Source organism: Equus caballus, chromosome 20 (assembly GCF_041296265.1).
Source record: "Equus caballus isolate H_3958 breed thoroughbred chromosome 20, TB-T2T, whole genome shotgun sequence".
NCBI lineage: Eukaryota > Metazoa > Chordata > Mammalia > Perissodactyla > Equidae > Equus > Equus caballus.
In genome coordinates, this window is record NC_091703.1 from 56,094,268 (window position 1) to 56,119,226 (window position 24,959).

At 38.9% G+C, this 24,959-nt stretch overlaps 1 protein-coding gene across 2 annotated transcripts in view; it reads right to left on the bottom strand.

The window, feature by feature from the left end:
* Positions 1-13,051: 13,051 nt before the first annotated feature.
* The window catches only part of HMGCLL1 (3-hydroxy-3-methylglutaryl-CoA lyase like 1), a 144,716-nt gene continuing 132,808 nt past the window's right edge, over positions 13,052-24,959 (bottom strand). The window contains exons 8-9 of one of the 2 annotated variants that reach the window (XM_001499426.6): positions 16,865-16,990; positions 13,052-14,071 (exon numbers count right to left, since the gene is read on the bottom strand). In XM_001499426.6, the coding sequence (XP_001499476.4) occupies positions 13,949-14,071; positions 16,865-16,990 (249 nt within the window). In that variant the 3' untranslated portion in view covers positions 13,052-13,948. The remainder of the gene's footprint in view (positions 14,072-16,864; positions 16,991-24,959) is intronic. The other variant, XM_070245710.1, reaches the window with a different exon arrangement.

The window sequence follows — 24,959 nt, forward strand, 5'->3', positions numbered from 1 at the left end:
TTTCGATAGTGGCTACACCAATTTAAATTAATGTAAAATAATAATGTAATGTAAATAATGTAAAATTAATCTGAAATACACCAACAGTGCACAAGGGTTCCCTTTTCTCCACATCCTTGCCAACATTTGTTATTTCTTGTCTTTTTGATAATAGCCATTGGTAGGCTGCCTTTTCATTTTCCTGATGGCTTCCTTTGCTATGCAGAAGCTTTTTAGTTTGATGTAGTCCTACTTGTTTATTTTTGCTTTTGTTGCCTTTGCTTTTGTTGTCAAATCAAAAGATTATCGCTAAGACCAATGCCAAGAAGCTTACTGCCTACATTTTCTTCTAGGAGTTTCGTGGTCTCAGGTCTTATGTTCAAGTCTTTAACCCATTTTGCGTTAGTTTTTGTATATGGTGTTACATAGTGGTCCAGTTTCATTCTTTTGCATGTCGATGTTCATTTCCCCAACACCATTTATTGGGGAGACTGTCTTTCCCCCACTGTATATTCTTGGCTCCTTCATTATAAATTAATTGAACATATAAGTGTGGGTTTATTTCTGGGCTTTCTATTCTGTTCCATTGATCTGTGTGCCTGCTTTATCACACTGTTATGGTTACTGTAACTTTGTAATATAGTTTGAAAACAAGAAGTGCAATGCACTCAGCTTTGTTTTTTCTCAAGATCGCTTTAGCTATATGGAGTCTTTTGTTATTCCTCACCAATTTTAGGATTGTTTGTTCTATTTCTGTGAAAAATGCCATTAAAATTTTAACAAGAATTGCATTGAATCTGTAGATCACTTTGGGTAGTATGGACATTTTAGCAATATGAATTTTTCCAATGTATGAGCATGGAATAACTTTCCATTTATTTGTCTCTGCTTCAGTTTTCTTCATCAGCGTCTTACTGTATTCAGTGTACAGGTTTTTCATCTTTTCGGTTAAATCCATTGTAGTATTTTATTCTTTTTGATGCATTTGTAAATAGGATTGTTTTCTTTGCTTTTTGTTTTCTTTCTTTTTTTTTTCAATGAGGAAGTTTGTCCCTGAGCTAACATCTGTTGCCAGTCTTCCTTTTTTTCCTTGAGGAAGATTGTCCCTGAGCTAATGTCTGTGCCAATCTTCCTCTATTTTGTATGCGAGATACCACCACAGCATAGGTTGATGAGTGGTGTATAGGTCCGTGCTGGGGATCTGAACCTGTGAACCCTGGGCCATCTAAGCAGAGTGTGCGAACATAACCACTATGCCCCAAGGGCAGCCCCAAAATGGGATTGTTTCCTTAATTATCCTTTCTGATAGTTTGTTCTTAGTGTATAGAAACAGAATTTTTGTATTGATTTATGTCCTGTGGCTTTACTGAATTTGTTTATTAGTTCTAACAGTTTTTTGGTGGAGTCTTTAGGGTTTTTTATATATGATATTATGTAATCTGCAAATAGTGACAGTTTTACTTCTTCCATTCTGATTTGGATGTCTTTGATATTTTTTTCTTGCCTAATTGCTCTAGCTAGGATTTCCAACACTGTGATGAATAAAAGTGGTGAGAGTGAGTGTCCTTGTTTTTTCTTGGTCTTAAAGGAAGAGCTTTCAGTTTTTCACGATAGAATATATTGTTAGCTACAGGCCTGTCACACATGGCCTTTATTATGTTCAAGTATGTTTCCTCTATCCTCACTTTGTTGATATTTTTAATCATAAATGGATGTTGAATTTTGTCAAATGCTTTTTTGCATCTATTGAGATTATCATATGATTTTCAACCTTCATTTTGTTAATCTGGTGTATCACATTGATTGATATTGTGGATTGAACCATCCCTGTATCATTGGAATAAATCCTACTTGATTGTAAGGTATGATCCTTTTAATTTACTGTTGAATTCAGTTTGCTAATATTTTATTGAAGATTTTTGTATCTATATTCATCAGGGATATTGGCTTGTAATTTTCTTTTTTGTGACATCTTTGTCTGGTTTTGGTGTCAGGATAATGCTGGCTTTGTAAATGAGTTTGGGAGTGTTCCCTCTTATTTTTTTGGAAGACTTTGAGAAGGATTGGTATTAATTTTTCTTTGAATCTTTGATAGAATTCACTAGTGAAGCCATCATCTTAAGTCCTGGACTTTTCTTAATTGGGAGGTGTTTGGTTACTGATTTAACCTCCTTGCTGGTTTATCTGTCTATTCAGATTGTCTATTTCTTCATGATTCAGTCTTGGAAGGTTATATGTTTCTAGGAATTTATCCAATCCTTCTAGGTTGTCCACTTGGTTGGCAGATAATTGTTCATAGTAGTCTCTTATTATCCTTTATATTTCTGTGGTATCACCTGTAATGTCTCCTCTTTCATTTCTAATTTTATTTACTTGAGCCCTCTCTCTTTTTCTTTGGTGATTCTAGCTGAAGGTTTGTCAATTTTGTTTGTCTTTTCAAAGAACCAGCTCTTGGTTTCATTGATCTTTTCTATTGTCTTTTTAGTCTATATTTCATTAATAAGTACTTGTTAAATGATGAAGAAATTGCTGAGAATTTATAAAGTATCCACAGGCTTAGACTTTCAGGGTCTCAACCCTTATATTTTTCTGTGCATACTATGCCCTTTAACTTGGGCATTGTAACAAAGAACTGAGTACAGAGGTGATAAGTAAATTCATGAAATGGTACATGATTGTCTACACTTGCTAGAGTTTCAGGCCAGACAGTGAGGCAAACCCAAGATAAGTAATCTGGAGCCATTGCAACTGAAAGAGATAAAGGTTGGCATAAAAATAGACAAATACACAGAAGTACATTGTGTGCCAGAAAGGCCAACAATTGAAATGAACTCTATTCGTCTAGAAACTCTTTATATTTTCCCACTTAAGCACTGTCCAGTCATTGGTTCCCAGTAGCATTGGCTGGTCTAGATCTTGGACTCCATGTAGATCCTTATTTGGAAGACCCTGTTCAGCACATCAGGTACACTTCAGAGCCATTCAATTACATCTGTACTTGTCACCCTGTAGAGTGAATATCAAACTTACACTGAGGTACCTTCCAAGAATTTGAGTGGAATATTGATAAAGAGAGGACTGAAGCTGCTTTGTTCACTACTGAAACCTCAGAACCGAGCAAAGTGTTTATTTTATGTGTGTGCTTAATGAATACTTGTTAAATGAATGAATAAAATTTACTACTCTGAAACCTGTAGGCAAATAAGAACCCTGATTTCCACTTGTGCTTTTTCAATTCACTTACAGGAGAACCTACAGGTTTCATTAACAGCTCATTAATTTGTGCATGAGGCAATCCTAGCAAAAGTGGTGCACATATCAAATATATCTTGGCTGCTTACTAACTTTCTGCTGGGCTTCCCCATCTTCAGTGATTTAAAATAGCAAGTGAAACGGAAAATGCCAAGACATGATTTAAAAGTAAGAACTCTGCCAATTTAGGAAAATGAAGGCAAAGTTTCCCCAAACCATGGAATCTTAGGCCTTATATTTAGCCCTATATCTCATAGCAACTGAGACTGTTACTAAATGAAGTTTATAATAAATCCCCGAATTATCAAGACAGCAAGTTATGTCAATTCATTTATTCCTTCAACTTATACTCATGAGATGCTACAATATGTCAGATATCATGTGAGGCACTGGGGATACACAGGTACATGCAACATTGTCTCTGAATTTCAGAAGCTCACAGTCTAGAAAGACTGGCACAAAGAAGAGTGATCAAGGATGAGCAAGTTGGCATGGGAGCATGATGGATGAGTAAAGCTACCCATGGGAGATCGACATCAGAAGCCAGAAGAGCACGTGGAAGGGCAGGATATTCAGTAGTGATGCGTTTTGAGAGGGTTTGAACAGAGGCTATGGAGGGTAGGGTAGTAGAAGATGACAGGAAATTATACTAGAATGCTAGATTAAATCTCCATTAGGAATGGCCTTGTGCGTGGTGAGCAAATAAATCCTGACCACAGAAATACTTCCTACAGAAATGTTTATTCTAAAAATACTTGGGATTTAAAGCAGAAACCTTCAATTACTCTGGAAAATCATGTATCTTTAATAGCCCATCTTTAATTATCCATCTAGATAAATGGTACTATATATGAGTTATGAGAAATAAGAAATAAAATATGATTTTTTCTAAACAAACTAGTTAAAGATAGAAGTAACCGATATCCCTTCAAAATTGCTGCCTTGTAGTTCTGGACACCTCCTCAAACATTCTGCCAGTGAAGCAATTGTTTATATACTGCTCACTGAAATTATTTTAGAAAAATTTGACATATTCTTTCAAATTACCTAGAAAGTTGAGAACTTCTCTTGTGGCAGCCTAGATCTGAGTTTTAGAAATAAGTGAATATCATTTGAATAAAAATCTAGTGAATAATTGAATTGTTTAATATCGCGATTCTTAATAATATTAAAACATAAAAACAAAATTTGGTTAATACTATCTTTAGCAATATCAGCATAATATAAAAATTGAATGTGACTATACATTAGTGAAATTTAGTTTTTTGTATGGAAGAGATGCAATGCAATTCCAGTTCTAAAAGATAATGTCATTGACATGAATGTATGGCTTCACAAAACGACAACTTAGGAGGACAACCTCACCTGTACACATTAAATACCTAATGATGGTGCTCTACTGTTCCAGAACTCCAGCAGGCCCACAGAACAGTCTCTGGTCACCTGAGTGGTAAAAGACCAGTAACAGCAGCAGACTAAGAGCCTTGCAATGTCTGTGTTGGACACCGTCCTTTACGTGTGTGTACAAATGCCTTACAGAAACACACACATCTACCCTCACTCATGCTCCTAACATCTGTCATCACATATTTCTCCCTTCTTCCTCATTGTCCATAATTCTAACTGAACTTCTCTGATACTCAATGCCTGTGAAGACCTTAGGAATTGACAAACCTAGGACATACTGCTTTTTGTTTAAACACAGGTCCATAGATATGTTTTTCTTTATACAAAAGTGATAGGTATCTGATCGTATAGGCTGCTATAAGAAAGAGACAGAGAGCAGAGCCCCAGAGTTTATTCATCTTTTGAAGTTTGTACTCTTTAACCATGTCCCCATTACCCCGCTGGTAACCATCATTCTAGTATGGTGATTATAGCTAATAATACTGTATTATATACTTGAAAGTGCTAAGAGAGTAGATTGTAAACGTTCAAACCACAAACAAGTCTTAACGGTAATTATGTGACACGGTGGAGGTGTTAACTAGGACTATAGTGACAACCATTTTGCAATATATATCAAATCATCACACTGTACACCTTAAAATTACACAATGGTATATGGCAATTATAGCACATAAAGCTGAGGCAGGGAAGCTAGTAAACACATGTGAATCTAAGTAGAAATGCGTTAGGGTTACGCTTACAAAAACATGACCGAGGTTTTAAATCTCATTGACCAGTTTCGTAGAAAAGGTTTATTGAAATTCACTAACATATGGCTGCTTTCCTAGAGTCTGTCAGTTGTTCTTGCAAACTTATGAGACGAAATAGAATTTTTTATTTTTTTAACAAATGAATTTTAAAAATAAAACCACTGAAATTCTCCTTGGAAGATTTTTAGACAAAGTGAAATAGTCACTTTCCAGTGTTGTTTTAAAGGGAGAAAATAGGAAGTTTTTATGGGGAGGCGTACATTATTTTTAGCAAAAAAAAAAATCTAATAATGGAAATATTTCTAAATAAACTATTTTCAAAATAAATTTTTAAAAAATCCAGACATTGGTATTCCAATTCCATTGCTTCCCCTCTTCTTTGGAGTATACACGTATTCAGAACACATGTTTTGTCAGCTGACTCCCAGATGATTCAGTTTCAACTTGATGAAGCTCCTGGGGAAAGCAGGCAGTGTTTCTTTGTAATGCCACAGGCCTCTGACAATGCTTCCAGAGTGCCTTCCCACCCATCCAAGACGTTGGCATTCATGTACTGAAAGAGAGAAGCCATTGTGAAAACCTTCTGATTGAGAGGAAGCTTTTCAGGATTCAGAGGATTCAGGATAATGGTCTGGCTACCTGTGATGTCTTGGCTTACTTTACCAGTGAGAGAGGCCTTAAAGAACTAGCTGGAGAAAGGAAAGTTCAGATGAAACAGTTACCAGAAGTTATGAGGTATTTCTTCTTGATTCCTAGAACGGTTTAAGCTCTTCCATACACCACATAAACTTGATACTATGGTTCAGTTAGGTCAGAGGATAGATAATTCCTATGGAAGCAAAGATTAGTCCTCTTCAACTAAGCACACAGCTTCACAGTGGAAGCATGTAGAATAGTATCCTGTAGAACAAGAAGGAAGTAGGAGCCTGCCTCGCTGGATAGCCCACCAAATAAATACTGGCCACTTGTGTGGCAATAGATATCAAATCCACCTGCTCACTTGTCCAACTGCCCAAAGAGTAGGACAAATTCCCAACGTTCATGAAATTTCTGACTTTAGGTGATGCCAAATATGGAGCCTGAGCCTGTCACGATGTTCTTTAGACAGGTTTACTCGGCAAATCGCATAGTAAATTGCTACAGCAACTATAGTCATGTGAAATGCAAGAAAGGATCAGCTCAGAGTGCATAGCTCAGTGATGCAGCATAATAAGTAAGTCCTGAGACCTTGGTGCCAATCCGAGATTACATGATTCTGGAGTTTGATGGTGAGCTGTCTCTTTTGGGATCATGGCAGGCCCTTTAAGACAATGCAGCCTTCACATGGAAGAGGAGGATCTCTTACAAGAGGCTCTCTGAGCCATAAACAACTGTAAAGGAGGAAGAGTTCCACTTCAAGGCAGTGCCATAGAAAGGGACAATAAAAGTGATGATGGTTAACATTTACCGACCACTCGCTAAATGCCAGACAATTTGCCAAATGCGTGTAACCATTATTTCATGAAATCCTTCCAACAGCTGTATAACTAAGTGCTATTATTATCCAAGTTTACAGGTGAAGGAAGTGAGGTTTGAAGCGAATTTTAAAGATATTGACCAAGGCAATATAGTCACTGAGTCGCAGATCAGACGGTGCCAAAGAAGACTCAAAACTGGTGGCTATGCAGTGAGTCCATTAAACCTCCTGTCTCAATGGGACAGCATAATTTGGTGACAATGTCTCCCTCCCTCAATAGATGCATTATTTTTTTTTTTTAAGATTTTATTTTTTTCCTTTTTCTCCCCAAAGCCCCCCGGTACATAGTTATATATTCTTCGTTGTGGGTCCTTCTAGTTGTGGCATATGGGACGCTGCCTCAGCGTGGTTTGATGAGCAGTGCCATGTCCGCGCCCAGGATTCGAACCAACGAAACACTGGGCCGCCTGCAGCGGAGCGCGCGAACTTAACCACTCAGCCACGGGGCCAGCCCCTAGATGCATTATTTTTAATCTTCCTTTACGACTATCCCTAGTGCTCCCTTTAATTTGCTTTTATACTTTATCAATAAGCTTGAGGGATACTAAATATAGAAAACTGGTGAAATTTGTCTCTCATCCATGCCTCCTGGAGAAATCCTGAGGATAAGCCTGTTCACATGGCTCTTCCACCTTAGGCAGCAGGGAAACAGAGTCAAGGGGATGAATGTGGCAGGGGATGCTGACATCTGTTCTGCGTGCTCCACTCTCCCTTGTTTTATGTTGGAAACGTGGAGTGATACGGCTGTTTGGATTATATGAGTTTTATTTTAAATGATGCTTTGTTGTGTGAATGTAGAACATGCAATAAACTGAGTCTTGTCTGTTTTTCTCCTCAATTACAAGGGTGGTAAATCACTGTTTTGGAAGGCAGTTCACCCTAGAGCAGTATTCTCAAACTTTATGGTGCCTGAGAAGTGTCTGCAGGGCCTGTAAAAACACAGATTGCTGGGTCTCACCCCAGAGCTGCCGATTCAGTAGAACTGGGTTGGGACTTCAAATTTGCATTTTTAGTAAGTTCTAATTTGTCTTCTAATGAATTGGTATTCTGTTGCTTCCCTCATCTCTGGAGTAGACACATATTAATGATATGCATTTTGTCAGCTGACTCCCAGAGGACCCAGGTACATCTGAATAAAGCTTCTGGGAAAAGTAGGCCATATTGCTGACGCTGCTGGTCCTGGGACCACATTTTAAAAGCCACTACACGAGAGCAGATTTTCAACTGTGGCTGCACATGAGACCGCCCTTGTACACACGCTCTTTTAAATGCTGATACTTGAAGTCCCACTCCAGACCAGATACATGACAATCTCGGAGGTGAAGCCCGGGCATCAGTGCTGTTTCTTCCCCCTGCCTGCACCCCCAACCCCCACCAACCTGTCCTCCACTGATGGATCGAATGTGTGGCCGGAAGTGAGACCACAGAGAGGAAGTTTGTGTCAGCCACGAAAAATTGAGTATTATATCTCTCCCAAGACATGATTCTGAAATACCTATAAATGACAACTACTTAAGGAATACTAAATTAATGAGGTCTTCACAGCAAATTATCATGAAATCTTTAACTCTTAACCACAAAGATGGCAGCTGATGGAACGGGCTTGCTCTTCTTGATGACATGTCCCAGTGGACTTTGAATAGGCAATGCAGATCTGGCTCCTTGGATAGGAGAAGAGACAGTTCCAGAAAGTTTCAATGAGGAAACTGGGCTTTACTGTCCCTCAATGGAATGGTGTACACGTGTGTGTGTGTGCCTGTGAGTGTGTATGTGTAAGAGAGATACAGATAGGAAGGAATTACACGTATTCTTGTAGCTAATGCCTCTCTTCCCCCTCAGGAAGGTTTTTGTTGTTACTGATATGGTCAACCTTTTGTACTGATTCTGATGGATTGATTCCTGCTAAAAGGATATTTGTTTCTCTGACAATTTTACTTTCTCTAGCGTTTCTTAACATTCTCTCAAATTTCTTTGGCACATATATGTATCCATTCCTTAATTCAATTATTCAATATGTATTTTGAGGATTTTTAGTAAGCATTGCTTCCAAACTGTTATGAAACAAATAAACTCTAAAGAACTATCAAGGATTCAGGAAATTTTAAAAAATATATTAAAAAGACAGAGTTCAAGTGGAACGGTTTCCTGTCTTAAATTCCTAAATGTTTGAGTTAAACTCATTTCTTTTTTTTTTTTTTTGAGGAACATTAGCCCTGAGTTAACTGCTGCCAATCCACCTCTTTTTGCTGAGGAAGACTGGCCCTGAGCTCACATCTGTGCCCATCTTCCTCCACTCTATATGTGGGATGCCTACCGCAGCATGGTGTGCCAAATGGAGCCACGTCCGCACCCAGGATCTGAACCAGCAAACCCTGGGCTGCCAAAGTGGAACGTGTGAACTTAACCGCTGCGCCACTGGGCCAGGCCCTCATTTCTATTTTTATTTTTCCTTCTAACTAACATTTATTGGATAGCTATTGTACTAGGCCCTCAGAAGTAAGAGTGAAGCTGGTGCATATATTCTGTCGAGGAAAGAAAGAAAATAAACAAATAAGGAGTGAAAAATTCTATAATGAAAATTAGAATTAAACTAGTTGATGCGAGAGAAGGTAACTGAGGCCTTACTCTAGACTGAGTTGTCCAGGAAGACTCACTAAGGAGGTGATATTTATGCTGAGACCCGAATGGCAAGAAGGAGCCAGTCACGCCCAGAGAAAGAGCTTTACAGGCAGAGAGAATAACTGAGGGAAAGGATCCGAGATGAGTCTGAGTCTGGCTCGTCCCAGGAGCAGAGCAAAGACAGTGAGCTGGAGCGCAGTGCATGAAGGGGGTGGTACAGGTGTTTTGAATACACAAAGCTTCAGATGCCCAGCACACACCTAACGAGAGGCGTCCAACAGGCAAGTGCGTCTTAGACTGTAAAGAGCATAGGAGTCCTGTGAAGAGCCTGTTCAAAATGCAGATGGTGATGCAATCATCTTGGGTGGAGCCCAAGATTCTGCATTTCTCACAAGGTCCCAAGCGATGAGAACTCTGCCAGCTGTCGAACACATTTCAACTAGTGGGGATGTAGGCAGTTTTGTATTTGTGAGTCTATAGTTAAACACAAAGGAGAGAAGGAGGGGACCCCAAAATTAAAGAGGTGGTAGGACGTGGGACCAAGGAGGTAGGAGTGGGACGCGAGATGGACACAGAAACCAAGGAATGCTTCGTGTAGTTGGGACTGTGTCAAACAGAGAGGTAACAAGAGCAGGAGGACACATGGGTGGACTTGGGTTTAGCAGGTAGCAGCCCTTAGGAACGTTTCATAAAGTAAGTGACCTTCTAATCCTGCTCTGGGTGGGTTTCAAACTTCTCCCTTCTTCTCAAGCCCTCACTCCACCCCGACTCTAATGTCTGATGTCTCACTTCCTATAGTCCTGAAAAAAATAGAGACCAATTAGTAGGATCAACCACTTTCCTCAAAAAATCTACACCCCTGAAATTTAAAACTTGTCCTATTTCCATCCTTTTGTCCTGTCTCTGAGAAATTGGATATGGTCCTTCCTTAGAGTTGTTAACTCACCTGCCTTCAATTCCTCTACCCTGTCTCACCACCAAAGGCGCTCCTGTCAGCTGGTGTTCCCCACTACGTCCCTGATCTGCTCAAGGTCACCAGTGACCTTCAGTGGTCTATCCAAAAGGTCTTCCCCACTCTTAAGAGTTTAAGGAAGGGGCATGTGATGGTAGTTTGCCCAATGAAACATGAAAGGAAGACTGGGATGGCGGTGGGGAAACACTCTTCATTGATTTAAAAAAAAAAAAAGAAAAAAAAAAGACATTCCAGAAGAAAAAAGCCCTCTGCAGAGGCTGAGCACAGCGTGGAACGTGAGGCCCGGAAATGTCACAGAAACCTTGCAGTCTGAGGAGCAGGAGCCTGAAGGTGAGCCAGCACTTCGAGACAGGAACACGGGGAGAAACTTTTTGCTTGTAACACAATTCAGCCACTGAGTTAAACGATGGTGAAAAAGCAATATTTCTGAAATATTTGAGAAAATTGTTGTCCTTGCTTAAGCCTATTAAGGTTTTCTGTTACCACAGTTTAAAGCAGCCTGACCCATATGCTCTACCACAGCAGAATGTGCCCTTCTGCCAGAGCTGCTCAAAGGCAGGAAACACAGTTTCTCTCCGTGCTCTCTCTCTCCTTCCTTTTCTCCCACCCTCTCCCCCTCCCTCCATCCCTTCCTCCTTATCTCCATATCTCCAAAACTATTCTTTTCCCTTTCAGGCCTGCCTCACACAAGCAGAAAACTTATATCTCCCAGTCCACGAAAGCAATTTGCAATGATTATTGGTATTCACAACAATCCTTCACTTGCCTGTTATTTTAACTCAGTTTCCTGGCTGGTTCCCAGGCCTTAATTTTCTCTCTTCTTCACAATTGTGCTAGGGATGACATTTGTGGCTTATTTATTCAATGCTAAATCACCTGTGACTCTTACATCTGGAGTTCATCATTTCAGAGATGCAGGATGCACATATATAGAAATAAATAGCCATGTAAGTGCAGCTAAAAGGGTGTTTATTAAATGTTATAGTAATCAGAATAAATAATATGAGGGTATTCTGAATTTTCTCATAAAGTCATAGCTAGCTTCTATTTATGTGCTTTGTGAGTTTCATGAATCCAGAATTTAGAAAATCTTTAGTTTTCAGAAGACTTAAAGTCTTTGTCTATACTAGGTCATCAACATATATGTGTGGTAAAATACATCACGTATTCTAGAACATAGAAAGGATGTTTTCCTTAACTTAAAGGCACATGTCATAAAAGATTGCTGGTATGTGTTTCAGTAAAGGTCATAACTGCTTGGCTGCTTCTAAGCCTTCCCCAAGGCTAACCCTGGTACGGGTTTATGTGTGGGTAGGTTGTTTGGGTGGGTCCTGCAATGATTCCAAATAGTCCTGGTTCGTTGAAATATAGCTCTGGGGAATTCTGCCTATGGACATCAGGCAGCTTTATGTAATCATGTGGGGTTTTTTTCAAAAACCAGAAAAGAAATTCTCTTTAAGCTAGCAGAGGGGTTTAGACGGTTTGGGTGGAGGTAGGATAACAAACACCTAGAACACACACTTTCTCGGGGTGAGCGTGATCAGGAAGCATCGAGGTATTCTCAGAAATGAATTGGTAGACTGATGTGCGTGCCATGCAAGTGTGTGCTAGGCTGCACCTGGGGTTTCTGACTACCTGCTCTGCTTTTTTGAACAGTCCATGGTGTTTATTCCAGAACAGCAAAGTTCTGTCCTTAGCTGTTTCTATAAGCAGTTTCTATCAACAGATGCTTTCCCAAATATCTCAAAACTAACAACTTCACAGTTCTGTAAGAGATAGGAAAAGTCAGTCTCCTCAGAAGACAGGAGGTGTATACCTGCTGTGCACACTTAGGGCAGGTGTCCCGTTACTGCCCCAGTGCGTAGGACGGTGTTCTTTGTGAAGAGAGATGTACAAGGGAGATGGAACAGGCATATCCACGAAGAGCTGCAATTTTGTTTGCTCCCTGCGCTGCCGCCACCCCTCAACACTAACCCAAATGCAAAGAATTGCTCGGTACTCTGGATGACAAGCTCCTGCTCTGCTGCCCATCACAACCTGATGAGTTGGCCTCTTCCACGGAAATAAAACTTGGTTTTGTCAATTACCAATATATTTCCCTTGTGATTCTTTTCCTATTACTGTATATTTTTAAAGTTAACTTAGTTGTAATCAGTACTTCTCTTATGTTATTGAATTTCTTTTTATCTCAATGGTTTTGATGAATATTTAATAGAAATCCCACAATGTTCACTTTCACATTCCAAGTTATATTCAAATTTATTCAAAGATAAGATCACCCAGTATTATTGGAGAAGTCTGCATAAATAATAGAACTGACGTTTCAGAACTGCATGTAATAATACTGTCCCCGTATGATTTGCATAGGTTACAGAAGTGTTTTTCTTAACATAGATTCCTTGCTCCTCTTCTCAACTTTGATATATTAATTTTTGCTATTTCTGGCAATGCTTTCTAGCACATAACATAAAATTTCAGCCGCTTGAACATCAAAAATAAGCATAAAAAAGCCAGCCAAAAAAAAAAGACGTGATTTAATCAAAGGACACTGAATCAATGGAATAGAGTTTATTTCATGAATTAAAAACTGCCTTAATATTCCCAGACTCACAGTGACATTTCCTAGGACAATTTGGAAGTGATCTGGAAATGACAAACATGGATTATGGTATATGTATACATCTATTCTCATCACTGCAACTTAGACATCAGGATGAAGTTGTACCTTATATTTCTCAATAGTTGAGTAACACCATGCTGGTTTTTACTATAACTGATGAAAGGGAAAGGATGGTAAACTGGATGCATGTAACAAACATTGGAGGTTGGGAGGTTGTAATATGTTTCCAGGATATGGCATCTTGCCATTGACCACAGCCTCTTGGAACAAGATAAAGTCATTGAAATAGTTAACAGATGTTAGCCACACTTGAAATATAAAAGTTATGTTGCAAAAAATTACGTAGGGTCAGATGGTGATTTGGCGCTTGGTCCATAATTTCACTGACTTGGCAAATGGAAAGTTGAGATCCAGAGGCATAACACATAATATCGAGGCCACACACTTTGCACACTATGCAGGAGCTCATAAACTACTGACAATATATACACTGTGCTAAGCCAGCTTGATTAAGTATTAACACGGTATTTGATACTTAGGGAAATCTAAAGTCAGTTTTCATGTCTACTAAATTAAAAAGTTATTTTTATGAGAGCAAAAGAGTAGACTTTTCTCCAAGTTCAAAAGCATGTCGACAAATTTTATTATTTAGCCTCAGCTTGCAGTTTACCTGATAACTAGTATTGCTTTCCGTTGGCTTTGTAATCTATCCAGTTATACTCTTTCTAATCTTTTTGCTCCCACTCGTGTCTATTACTTCACATTTCAGAATAAGTTGACAGTAATGATTCTCAGATGAAGATCTGGAGCTGCAATGGATCTTCTCAGCCTCAGGCACAGATTCTTTCAAGTCGACCCTTGAAGGAGGCTTGTGCTACTTTGGAGTTCGTGCTTTTATTCACGGCTTTGCAGATAAAGTCACCAGCTTCCATCACTTTGTAAAGATTCACACCCTGGGAAGGGAAAGGGGGATACCAGGTGGGAAGGGGGATTAGGGAAGAAGAGAACAGACGGGCCCCTTTTAATTTTATTAGCAGTTACTCAACCACTTAAAATTATTAAAGAAAATGCTCATGATTGATTTGGGGGCAACGTTTGTCTCCATGAATCATGTAGTCAGCATTTTAGATTTTTCTGCTTTACTAAAAGATATCTTGAACCTAACCCGTGTATAAAACCATAGGCTGGCCACACCTGAGTAACTCAGTGTAATTCAGCCTGGTACCTAAACTCTAGGAAGGAAAATAATAGAACTAGAAACAGTCTATGAAACACCAGTGAAGGATAATTCAAATGGTAATTGTTTGGAGGAGATTAATGGTTTAGATAAAGATTTAGAAAAGAAAATCTTTATAAAGAAACAAACTTGACAAAGCTACAAGAAATATGAAAGGTGAATGCATAATTTTTATTACCACATTCAGAAGGACTATTACTGGTATGATACTGAAGGAAGTAGTTGTAGGTCAAATAAAATGAAGTAGTATTTAGTACACATCTGGAACTTGTTTGCCTGAGAAGTTGTTCTGTCTGAAAGCATAAATAGGATCAACAAAGGCTTAGGTAAATCCATGGATGACAGATAGGCAGTCAGGTATGAAGGCCAACTTCAGGGCATGCTCCTCATCTCTTGGGCTTGGTGTAATGAAAGGTCACCATCGAGGTCTCCACCACTCACCTTTGCTGTCACCGGGTGAGGAGAGCATGAGGTGGATTAACCAGAGAGCTGTCCTCATGTAGCATTTCATAAGCTCCTATGTCCTCCCTCAACATGGACTAGAAACAACGTGCACTTAAAATTGAACAGACTCAGGCCTTCTTGCTATCAAGGAGTAGTTTTTAATATTTATTTAAGTCTGTCATTTTCTTAAAATACACAAGTACAGTATAAATACTCATAGGGGCTTTTTATAACAATGATCATAAAGAGGTCATCGTTTTAACATAGCCAATTACTCCTCTCTAGACACTTTCAGAGCACTGGTTTCTTTGTAGTTTACTTCTCTTCACTTAAGAATATTCAAGAAAAATATTTTGTAAAATGACACATAAATGATTTTATTATTTCTTTTGATTATAAAGTTGTTCTTAGGGTACTAACATTTGCTTTGCTTTGAGAAATTTGGTTTTGTCACAGTGATGACTTTAGGTGAAGTATCTGTTAGGCACATCCTTTAGTTGTGTAAATTTAACATCCTTAATCCAGTGATATTTAAATTTTGTAAATAATTAGCTATATGTGTCTTTCGCTTCTGATTTACACGTAGCAAGGGATCATAGGAAGATTTTAGTCACCAATGTTCTTAGCTTTCCAAGAATTTCACTTATAGCAATCATACAGTGGGATTTGTTGATATCATATCAAAGAAGAATTTTATTTTGGCCTTTCTCTAATATTTTATTTAATTAACAGATATCATTATGAAGCAACATTGTATTTATTCTTGAATCACTCACCAGGTGCTTAAGTATGTCCCATGTACTATAATATGTTCTGGAATTTCAAGAACCTCATGTAGAATATGGTTTCTGTCTGCAGGATGCTTATGATCAAGTAGGCAATATGCACCCCTAAACAGAAAGTCATCTCCTATAGTTAGTCAATATAGTGAACATGGTTGAGCATCTCTATGCAACAAGCAGGCATGGAGTATGAATAAGCTGTAATAATTGCTCCTGCCTGCAGAGGGAGCTACACACAGAAATAAGATCATCATAGAATTCAGAGCAGGTTCACAGGTAGAGGCACACTGTTAGGAGAGGAACCTAACAGTATGGCCTGGGGGATAGACAAGGAGATGCTAGAAGAAAGAGTTTTTGAGGATGGTGGTGTCTCGTTCACAAGGTAAAATCCAGTATGGGGTCAAAGGCCATTCCAAGTGGCGGTGAAAGCTTGAATGAGGGGTGGTGAGAGACGGAATGGTGCAGAAATGGGGAGGACAGGCCAGTTTGGTGTTGCAGGAGCACCAACATAAGTAGATTGAGGAAAGAGGAGAGATGGAAGAGATAGAGAAGGAAAATTCCATATTGTAATCCAGATGATGCTTTTACATCTCAGAAAAGGTTTTGAACTTCTAATCACCGGTGAACAGTTTTCTCCCCTTTTATATTTTTTCCCTAAAAAAAAAATCTGTCTTACAGATTAATAGGTCATGTTAACAAATACGTGGCAAAAAAGGTGCTGATTTTGGTGGGTGTTATTACAGAGCATGTGACTTTTCACAGACTACCTGTACAGAGGCTACTCTTGCTCTCCAGTGTCTCACATGCTAAATGTCATTAAGCTCTGCTCTCCCACTGACCATTTTAAAAGTGTCCCGGGCTCTTTCCCAGAAGCATTAGTTGTCACTGTGAGAAAATCAAGATCTCAGTTTCCTCCGAGGAAAACATCCATACCAAAAAAAAAAAAAGAAAAGAGGCAGAAACAACAATCATAACAGCAAATGCAGGGGCTCCAACTCACAGAGTGTGAAATCAAATCAGATAATACGTGAAGAAGTACTTTGGAGGCCATGAAGCACTATAAAAATGTGAAATGGTAGCCTTATTGGCGATTGAGCGATAGCAATAAGTTACTTTCTAAAGCCCCCTGAAGAATTTTTAATGTGTTTTCCCAGTGCGCATTTTAGCAAATAGCAAAAACGTAGTAAAAGTCTGACCTCAAAATTGCTTCCCAAATCTGAGATGCATTCCAATTTGTATCTGCAAGGAATTCATGAATATTAAAGTATGTTAAATTAACTTACTGTATGGAGCCCTAGGCCATGAAGCATGTATATCAAATCCTCAGTGGCTACGTTCCCAGAAGCACCTTTTGCATAAGGGCAGCCACCTAATCCCGCTACTGCAGAGTCCACCACATTAATCCCCATCTGAAAAACAAACCAAAACACCCAAGGCCTGTGCATTTATGGCAGGTAAGTTGCTGCATTTCTATTTAACCTGTTCCACAGAGCAAAGAAACAAAATTTGAACCTGTTAACCGAACATATTCACCTGTTGCTGCCAGAACAGCCCCTGGGGTGTTCTTTTCTGACTAATCTTGTCTTTTTGGCTAACAGGAACTCTGCTAAGGATCTCAGGAACGAGAATAATTTGAGATGAAAATTAAAATGGTGCTATTCATTGATAATGAAGCTTGAAGTAAGTTTAACTCACTCCCAGGTCAGATAAACTCTCCAACCGCTTCCCTTGCTCTCTCCAAAAGGCATTATATAAACAACATGAAATATTTCCAACCCCCCAACTCAAAATCAAGGTGCCTTAGAAGACTCGAGGGGGTGGTGGGGTCACTGTGTTTAAAATAAGACTTTTTGCTCAATTCACCCATTCAATCCACCCAATCTTTACTGAGCCATTATTTTGCACACATGACCCTGCTGCTTTGGGAGAAGAGAAGAGATATTTAAGAGGCAAGACATCTGCCACTGACAATAGCACCAGCTCACATTTATTCGGTCCTCACTAAGTGCTGGATATGATTCTTACCTTATGAGCGTTAACTCCCAATCCTCACAAAAACCCATGAGGTAAATACTCTCCTATCTTCTCCAAATCACAGAGGAAGAAACTCAAGTACAGAGGGATCACACAGTTTGCCCAAGGCCACTTCTGTCTCCAGAGAATTCACACTCTGCTATGATTTGTGGCCTCTGGAAACATGCAAGGTGGTACACGTTATATGTTTGAATTTATCAGAAGAAGAGGGGATCTGGGTGTGCTGCAGATGTTGTGGAAGACATGAGCACAACAGAGTCTGCAAAGGGCCCCGGAGATCGGATGTATCGACATATCATTGCTCTGTGAAAGGTGACAGCTGGGTAATCAGAAACTACCAAGAAGCCTAACGTGATTCTTCACTCCTGGGCATTGAAGAAAAAGTAACACAGCTTCATCTAAACTGAGAAGCACCTGAAGGCGGAGTTCTTGGCCAACCTGCTAGATCAGCCGTTCTCATTTGTGGAATCAGAATCCCAGATTGCTGTCACATCCCCAGAGCTTCTGATATAGAAGGGCTGGGCTGGGGCCCGAGAATCTGAATTTTTAACAAGATCTCGCTGGTCTGGGAAATCATACTTTCTTTTTCCTTTGATAAACTTTTTATTTTAGAATAGTTTTAGATTTTCAGAAAATGTGTGAAGAAAGTACAGAGCATTCCCATATATTATGCACCTAGTTTCCCCTATTGTTCCATTATCTTACGTTATTATGGATATTTGTCACAACTAATGAACAAATATCGAGATGTTATTATTAACTAAAGTCCATATGTGATTCAGATTTCCTTACTTTTGAGCCTGATGTCTTTTTATGCCCCAGGACCCTACTCAGGACACCACATTCCATTTGGTACTCATGTCTCCTCACGTTTCTCTGGGCTGTGGGACAGTTCCTTAGACTTTCTTTGTTTATGTTGACTTTGACAATTTTGAGTAGTAGTTGTCATGTATTTTGTACAATGTCTTTCAATTTGAATTTGTTTGATGTTCTTCTCATGGTTAGACTGGAGTTCTGAAATTCTGTGAGGAAGACGACAGAGGTAAAGTGCCTTGCTCAATACATCATATCAAGGGAACCTATCAGCAACATGATTTATGATTGACGATATTAATGTTGATCACCTGGCTGAGGTAGCGCTTGCCAGGTTTCTTTTTTTTTTTTTAAGGATTGGCACCTGGGCTAACAACTCTTGCCAATCTTTTTTTTTTTTTCCTGCTTTTTCTCCCCAACGCGCCCCCCCCCCCCCCCCCCCGCACCGTACACAGTTGTCTATCTTAGTTGCAGGTCCTTCCAGTTGTGGGATGTGGGACGCCGCCTCAATGTGGCCTGACGAGCGGTGCCATGTCGGCGCCCAGGATTCGAACCCTGGGCCGCCACAGCGGAGCACGAAAACTTAACCACTCAGCCACGGAGTCGGCCCCGCCAGGTTTCTGTACCATAAAGCCCTCACCTTCACCCCATCCCCCACTTCCCATACTGTACCCTTCGGGGAAAGTCACCATGTGCACCTCACACCTAAGGGGCGGAGAATATCCACATAAGTTATTTGGAATTCTCCCATGTGGGAAATTTGTCCATTATCCCATATTTATTTATTCAAACATTTTTTATTAATACAGAGTCATGGTACTTATTTTCCACTTTGTTTTACAATCCAATATTTACTTTATATATTTTGTTACTGAAGTTGTTTGAGATTTGGCCATTGGGAACTCTTTCAGTTGGCTTCAGTGTCCCTTTGACATGCTAAGGGGACTGCACTTTTTGAACCACTCCTCTAGACTTAAGAGGACGTTTACCAAGGCTCACAAGGGCAAAATCATAGTTCAAAGGCCCTGGACGTCTTTGGGACCTAAAGCAGATTTATAAATATAATGTTTGCTTCTGCACCTCCATTTCTCCTCATCATACTCCTCCAAATGGGAAGGTCTCAATAGCTCTTCTTCCATTACCACAACCTCACTCAAATAGTGATCTGACCAGCTCAATTCTATTTAGGTGTGAACAACTCACCAGTTACAGTACTAGTCCATTTAGGACAACCTACATTTGCTATGAATCAAAATAATGAGTATAAAGAATTACGATCTAGGAGTGAAATGTGGTATTGTCCAGGAGTTGGGAAAGACAAACATTAAGACATTGACTCGTCTCTGGGAGTCTGCCGTGACATCAAATAGGCAGAGGCATTCTTCATTTATAGGCTAAAACTTATCAATTCAGAAGAATTGAATCCACCGCCCACAGAGAAAGAATTTTCAGTGGTTTTCAATCCTGGCTACCCATTATAATCACCTGGGGACCTTTTAAAAGTAAAACCCAAGCTTCTCCCCAAACCAATTAAATCAGAATCTGTCTTGGAATGGGGTCAAGCGTTGGTATTTCTTTAAAGCTCCCCCTGGTGATTCTCTTGTGTAACTAGGTGTGGGAACCCCTGAAACAGAGATTCTCATCCTTCTCACCCTTTATCAATCTTGGTTGTGAGTCAGCTTTAATTTTAGAGAAAGTTTGTACCCTAGGCAGCAAAGAGTTAACCGTGGCTGGTCAACTTTTCAAGGAAACCAATTTTTGAAAGACCCAAAAAAAGTATGAGGTAGCAAAAGTCAGAGGTACCAGGACGATAGGTAGAAGGTGGCTTTAACCCGCTATGTGGGCTGATTCGCTCTTGAGGTCTGGAATCCACGTATCATGTTCCTTTTCCCACCATTGAGGGTCAAGACCCTGCAACTAGAGAACTACAGAAAGGAAACATGTTGTCTTGTCAAAAGAACACAATCTTAACTGCCCTTTTGGGAGAGAGTGAAAAAAACAAAAGTCACTCTTCTCTTTTGTAACCAAGGGCCGATGTGACCCATTGCATGGGCAGAAGGGAACGGTTTATTTACAATAGGAACAGTAAGTAACCAACGTCCAAAGAGAACAAACTTGTTCTAATAATAACAAGTGAAGGTAGGAAAACAGGTTCAACCTCACACGAAGCTGAAGATGTTGAGTGAACACTACAACACTGTGATATTTTATGCTTTCAGACTGACAAAGGCTGTTGGCGATGAAATAGTATAGAGCAAGGGAATACGAAAAAGACCTACGACTTCAACAATATGGACAAATCTCACAAACAAAAGGTTGTATGAAAGAAGTCAGGCTCAAAAGAGGACAAATATGATTCCATTTAGATAAGTCTTAAACCAGGCAACAATCAAAACTGTTAGAAGTTAGGATAATGTTAACCTTTGAAACGTAAATGAAAATTGACACAAGGAGAGCTTCCAAGATGCTGGCAACATTCCATTTCTTGAACTGGGTTGGTTACACTGATAATATCACTCTGTGATAATTCTCATCAGTTTGAGTTTATGATGTGGGAAGTTTTATGTATGTGCATTAGACTTCAATAAATATCAATGACAGAAAAGGCAGTGTTTTTGGAACTGAAGGTAAACAGGGAAATTTAAACTGGTAGGAAAATAAATTGGAATTCTTTTTTCTGGTTAGCAATTAATTAGTAATCAGTCTTAATTGCTAACATCCATCATCCCAGCAATTCCTATCAAAAAAGTCCTTCCTAGGAATATTTCACAAATCCTAAGTAAATAATTAGATAAGAAATAAAAACAAATATATATGGGTGAATGTATGTGTGCACATGAAACACACCCCCCCATCACAACACCCCTAATATGGATTCATCACAGTATGTTTTACAAGAATAAAAATTTGGGGGCCGGCCCAGTGGCTCAGTTCGCACATTCTGCTTCTCAGCGGTCTGGGGTTCTCCGGTTCGGATCCTGGGCGGACATGGCACTTCTTGGCACGCCATGCTGTGGTAGGTGTCCCACGTATAAAGTAGAGGAAGATGGGCACGATGTTAGCTCAGGGCCAGGCTTCCTCAGCAAAAAGTGGAGGACTGGCAGAAGTTAGCTCAGGGCTAATCTTCCTCAAAAAAAAAAAAAAAAGAATAAAAATTTGAAAATATTCCAAATGTCTATAATGGGGAATAATTGAAATTAATTATGGTGTAGCTATAGAATAGAATGATAAATGCTATGTAAATGCATAGTTAAGGGAAAGAAACAGGTTAGGGGATGTTATAACCGAATGGTGATCCAGATTTCTAAAAAATAATAGGATTTGTATGATATACCAGGATGCTAATAGCAGTGAATGCTGGGTGGTCTGATTGTAGATATTTCTTTTATTTTAATTCTGTCTGTCTTTGTTTTCCAATGTCCCCACAATGAATGCTAATACATATATAAGCAGAAAAAGAAAGGTTTCTGCAAACTTTCGCCTGTCGTAGAATGATAGTAAATAAATGAGAAGGAGCATAATAAATGCAAGACTCTGAATGTCTTGATTAACATCATTATTTCGCATCTAACTGATCCTTCCAGGACTGCACAGCTCGTCTGCACACCTAGTCTGGTAAAGGCAGACATGGTCTGGGAGAAAGGCTCCCTGGAAAAGGCTTTCCCTCTTTCCTGCTATTAGATTAGCTCTAGACATGAATTCTCTTTCAGTAAGCTCTTCACAAATTAATTGAATCAATTCTAAGAGCAATATGTGGATCTAAAGTTTAAATAAGCAAATTTAAAGAGGGTTTATTAAAGTATACATCACCTATGAAAGAGAATATTAAGATATTAGTTCCTTTTAAAGCCTCTCTTCAAAAAAAACCAAACAGTACTTTAAAAATATTTCTATTCATTCAATATCCCCCAAAGTCTGTCCTCTATTAAATGTGCAGTCCTATTCCCCAGAAACCTTGTCAATGGATAATGTTACCCACATACAAAGTTACACGCTTTTATTTACAAACAATCTGCTTTGGAAGTTCCTAGTCATAGTCATTTAAGAATATTTGATTTTACTATGCAGTTTTAATTTACATCTGCTTTCCTATGCCATTAGAAACAGTGCGTAATATGATGGAAACAAGTTCCTAACAGAGTAGGAAGAAAAACATTATTTCTTCTCTTGATCCTGTCTTTATGGCAAATAGAGGGAACATATTTGTACTTTATTATTGAAATCATCATATTATAGTAAATGCCATTACGTTTACTATAACATCATCATATATTTAAAAATAACAGATGGGCCACTTGGTTGATTTTATCATACAAGAGATATCTGCATTAAAAGATTATTCTTGGAAAGATGTCGTTCCCTTTCTCAACTCTCAAAATATCAAGCACTACTTTCAGACTTTCAGATTCCCGGGGTGGGGGGAATGCATGGGGGTGTGTGTGTGTGTGTGTGTGGCGTGTGTGTGTAAGCACAAGTGATTCTTTGCGCTATATACTGCAAAAACAAAGCATTTGTTTTTTATTTTGAAGGAAAGTGCAACTTTAGATGAGTAACCAGAAGGTGGCAATGTAGCACCAAGATCCACCAGGTTCAAGCCAAGCATTTACAACCTCACCGTGTTCGAGCCCAAGATAACGGCAAACAGCTAAATAAATCACTTTATATAATCCAAATAACTATTTTTCTTACTTTTAAAAAAAGGAAACTTACTAATGATGTAGGACACATAAACTGTGCTCCAATATATTCAGTATATTTTTTATTACTCTTCCTTTGACTTGAGCGTGTTTATTAAGCATGTTCATTAAGCGTGTTCTATGTGCCAGGGACTTGGAACATGTAAAACCCTGTAGCCCACAGAGCTAAGCATTAGAAGTTAAAATTACTATATGTTCTGTCTGTTACTGAGAAGTAGCCTACTATTATCAAATGAGAAACACTTCTCTTTAGAGCCCAGAACGCTAATTCTCCCTAAAGTAAAACAAACCCAGAATTAAAGGATTGAGGTGTCCTTGGCTCTCACTTTCCTCAAAGCTCATGATTAAAACTATTAACCCAGTGACTCAGATATGATAAACCTGGTGAATTCAATTACGCATGCTTTATCTGCTTGGGCTCTCCAGATGTGCATTAGGACTTAAGGGACAAGGAAAATGGATAAAATATTAGTGGCCACTTTTTCTGGAAAACGGTAAATTGGCTGCAGGTATACCATGAGCATATCACTCTGTACTACAGTCTTAGGTGAGCTCTCAGGAGTATTAATCTTGTGTGCTGCGTAGTTCCCCAGACCGTGCTGATATGCTAACTCAAAGAAAAGTACATCTTGACTTTTTCTTGGTGCTGTAAGAACTTACTCCCCAAACAAAACTGGGAACTACAATAAAAGAAGTCAAAGAAATCATTTTGCAAATTTATTATCTTCTGTATATTCATGATTTCAAAATATTTAATGAAATCTGAAATATTAGGTATTGAAGATACTAAAGTCTCAAGAAACTTAAAATTTTGGTAACATTTTTTGAAATGAAATCTACTTTACCATCTAAGATCAAATTTTTCTTTAAAAATCTGTAATAATGTTAGATTTAATTTAAAATAACAAAATTTTTCATAGTGGAAATTACTCATTTTTGGATTTAAGTTACTCAGGGGGAAAAAGGCAAAGTGCATGTAGGATAAAATATTAAAAATATGCTCATTTTTCTAAAATTTATCTCCTGAACTGTTCCTCTTAGACAATATGCCCTCCAACAGAGGGCTACAATTACCCACACATGAGGTGCTACCTCTATTCCAGTGTCCAGGCCAGGCATCACTAATGGATCACAGTGCTCTTTCCAATAAGCCCAGATCTTGCCTTGAGGTGCTTCTCAACCAGTACTCTAAATAGTTACAATATACGGAGTTATGGTACCATCTGAGAAAGAACCCTATTTGCCATTCATGTGTATTGTGAACATAATATTCTATGTAAAGCAAAGATGATGGGTAGTTAGCATACATGAGTAAAGCCCAGTGTTCTAATAAAGTTAAGTATATACCAAAATTGGCAGGTAAATGATGATAGGCATATATACTGCTGTTGGGGGAGGATTAAGCTAATGGTGATTGATTACTAATGCTTTCATATAACATCGCTCACCTTTGAAAGGTTTTCCTACATGCTTCACTCCTTACCTTACCACATTCAGTGAGACAGATTATATTCTTAGCCTTATTTACTATATTTCAAATTGTGATAGAGATGGGAGTGTGTACATAGAAGGGGGTAAGGAAATAGAAAAACAGATAACAAGGAAATTCTCGATGTCAGTAGGATTGAGAAAATAATAAATACTAATAGCAAGCATTTATTGAGTGCGTTTTTTGTTTTGGGTTTTTTTTTGGGTGAGGAAGTTTGGCCCTGAGCCAACATCTGTTGCCAATCTTCCTCTTTTGCTTGAGGAAGATTGTTGCTGAGCTAACATCTGTGGCAATCTTCCTCTATTTTTTTCCTCTCTGTGGGACGCCACAACAGCACCGCTCAAT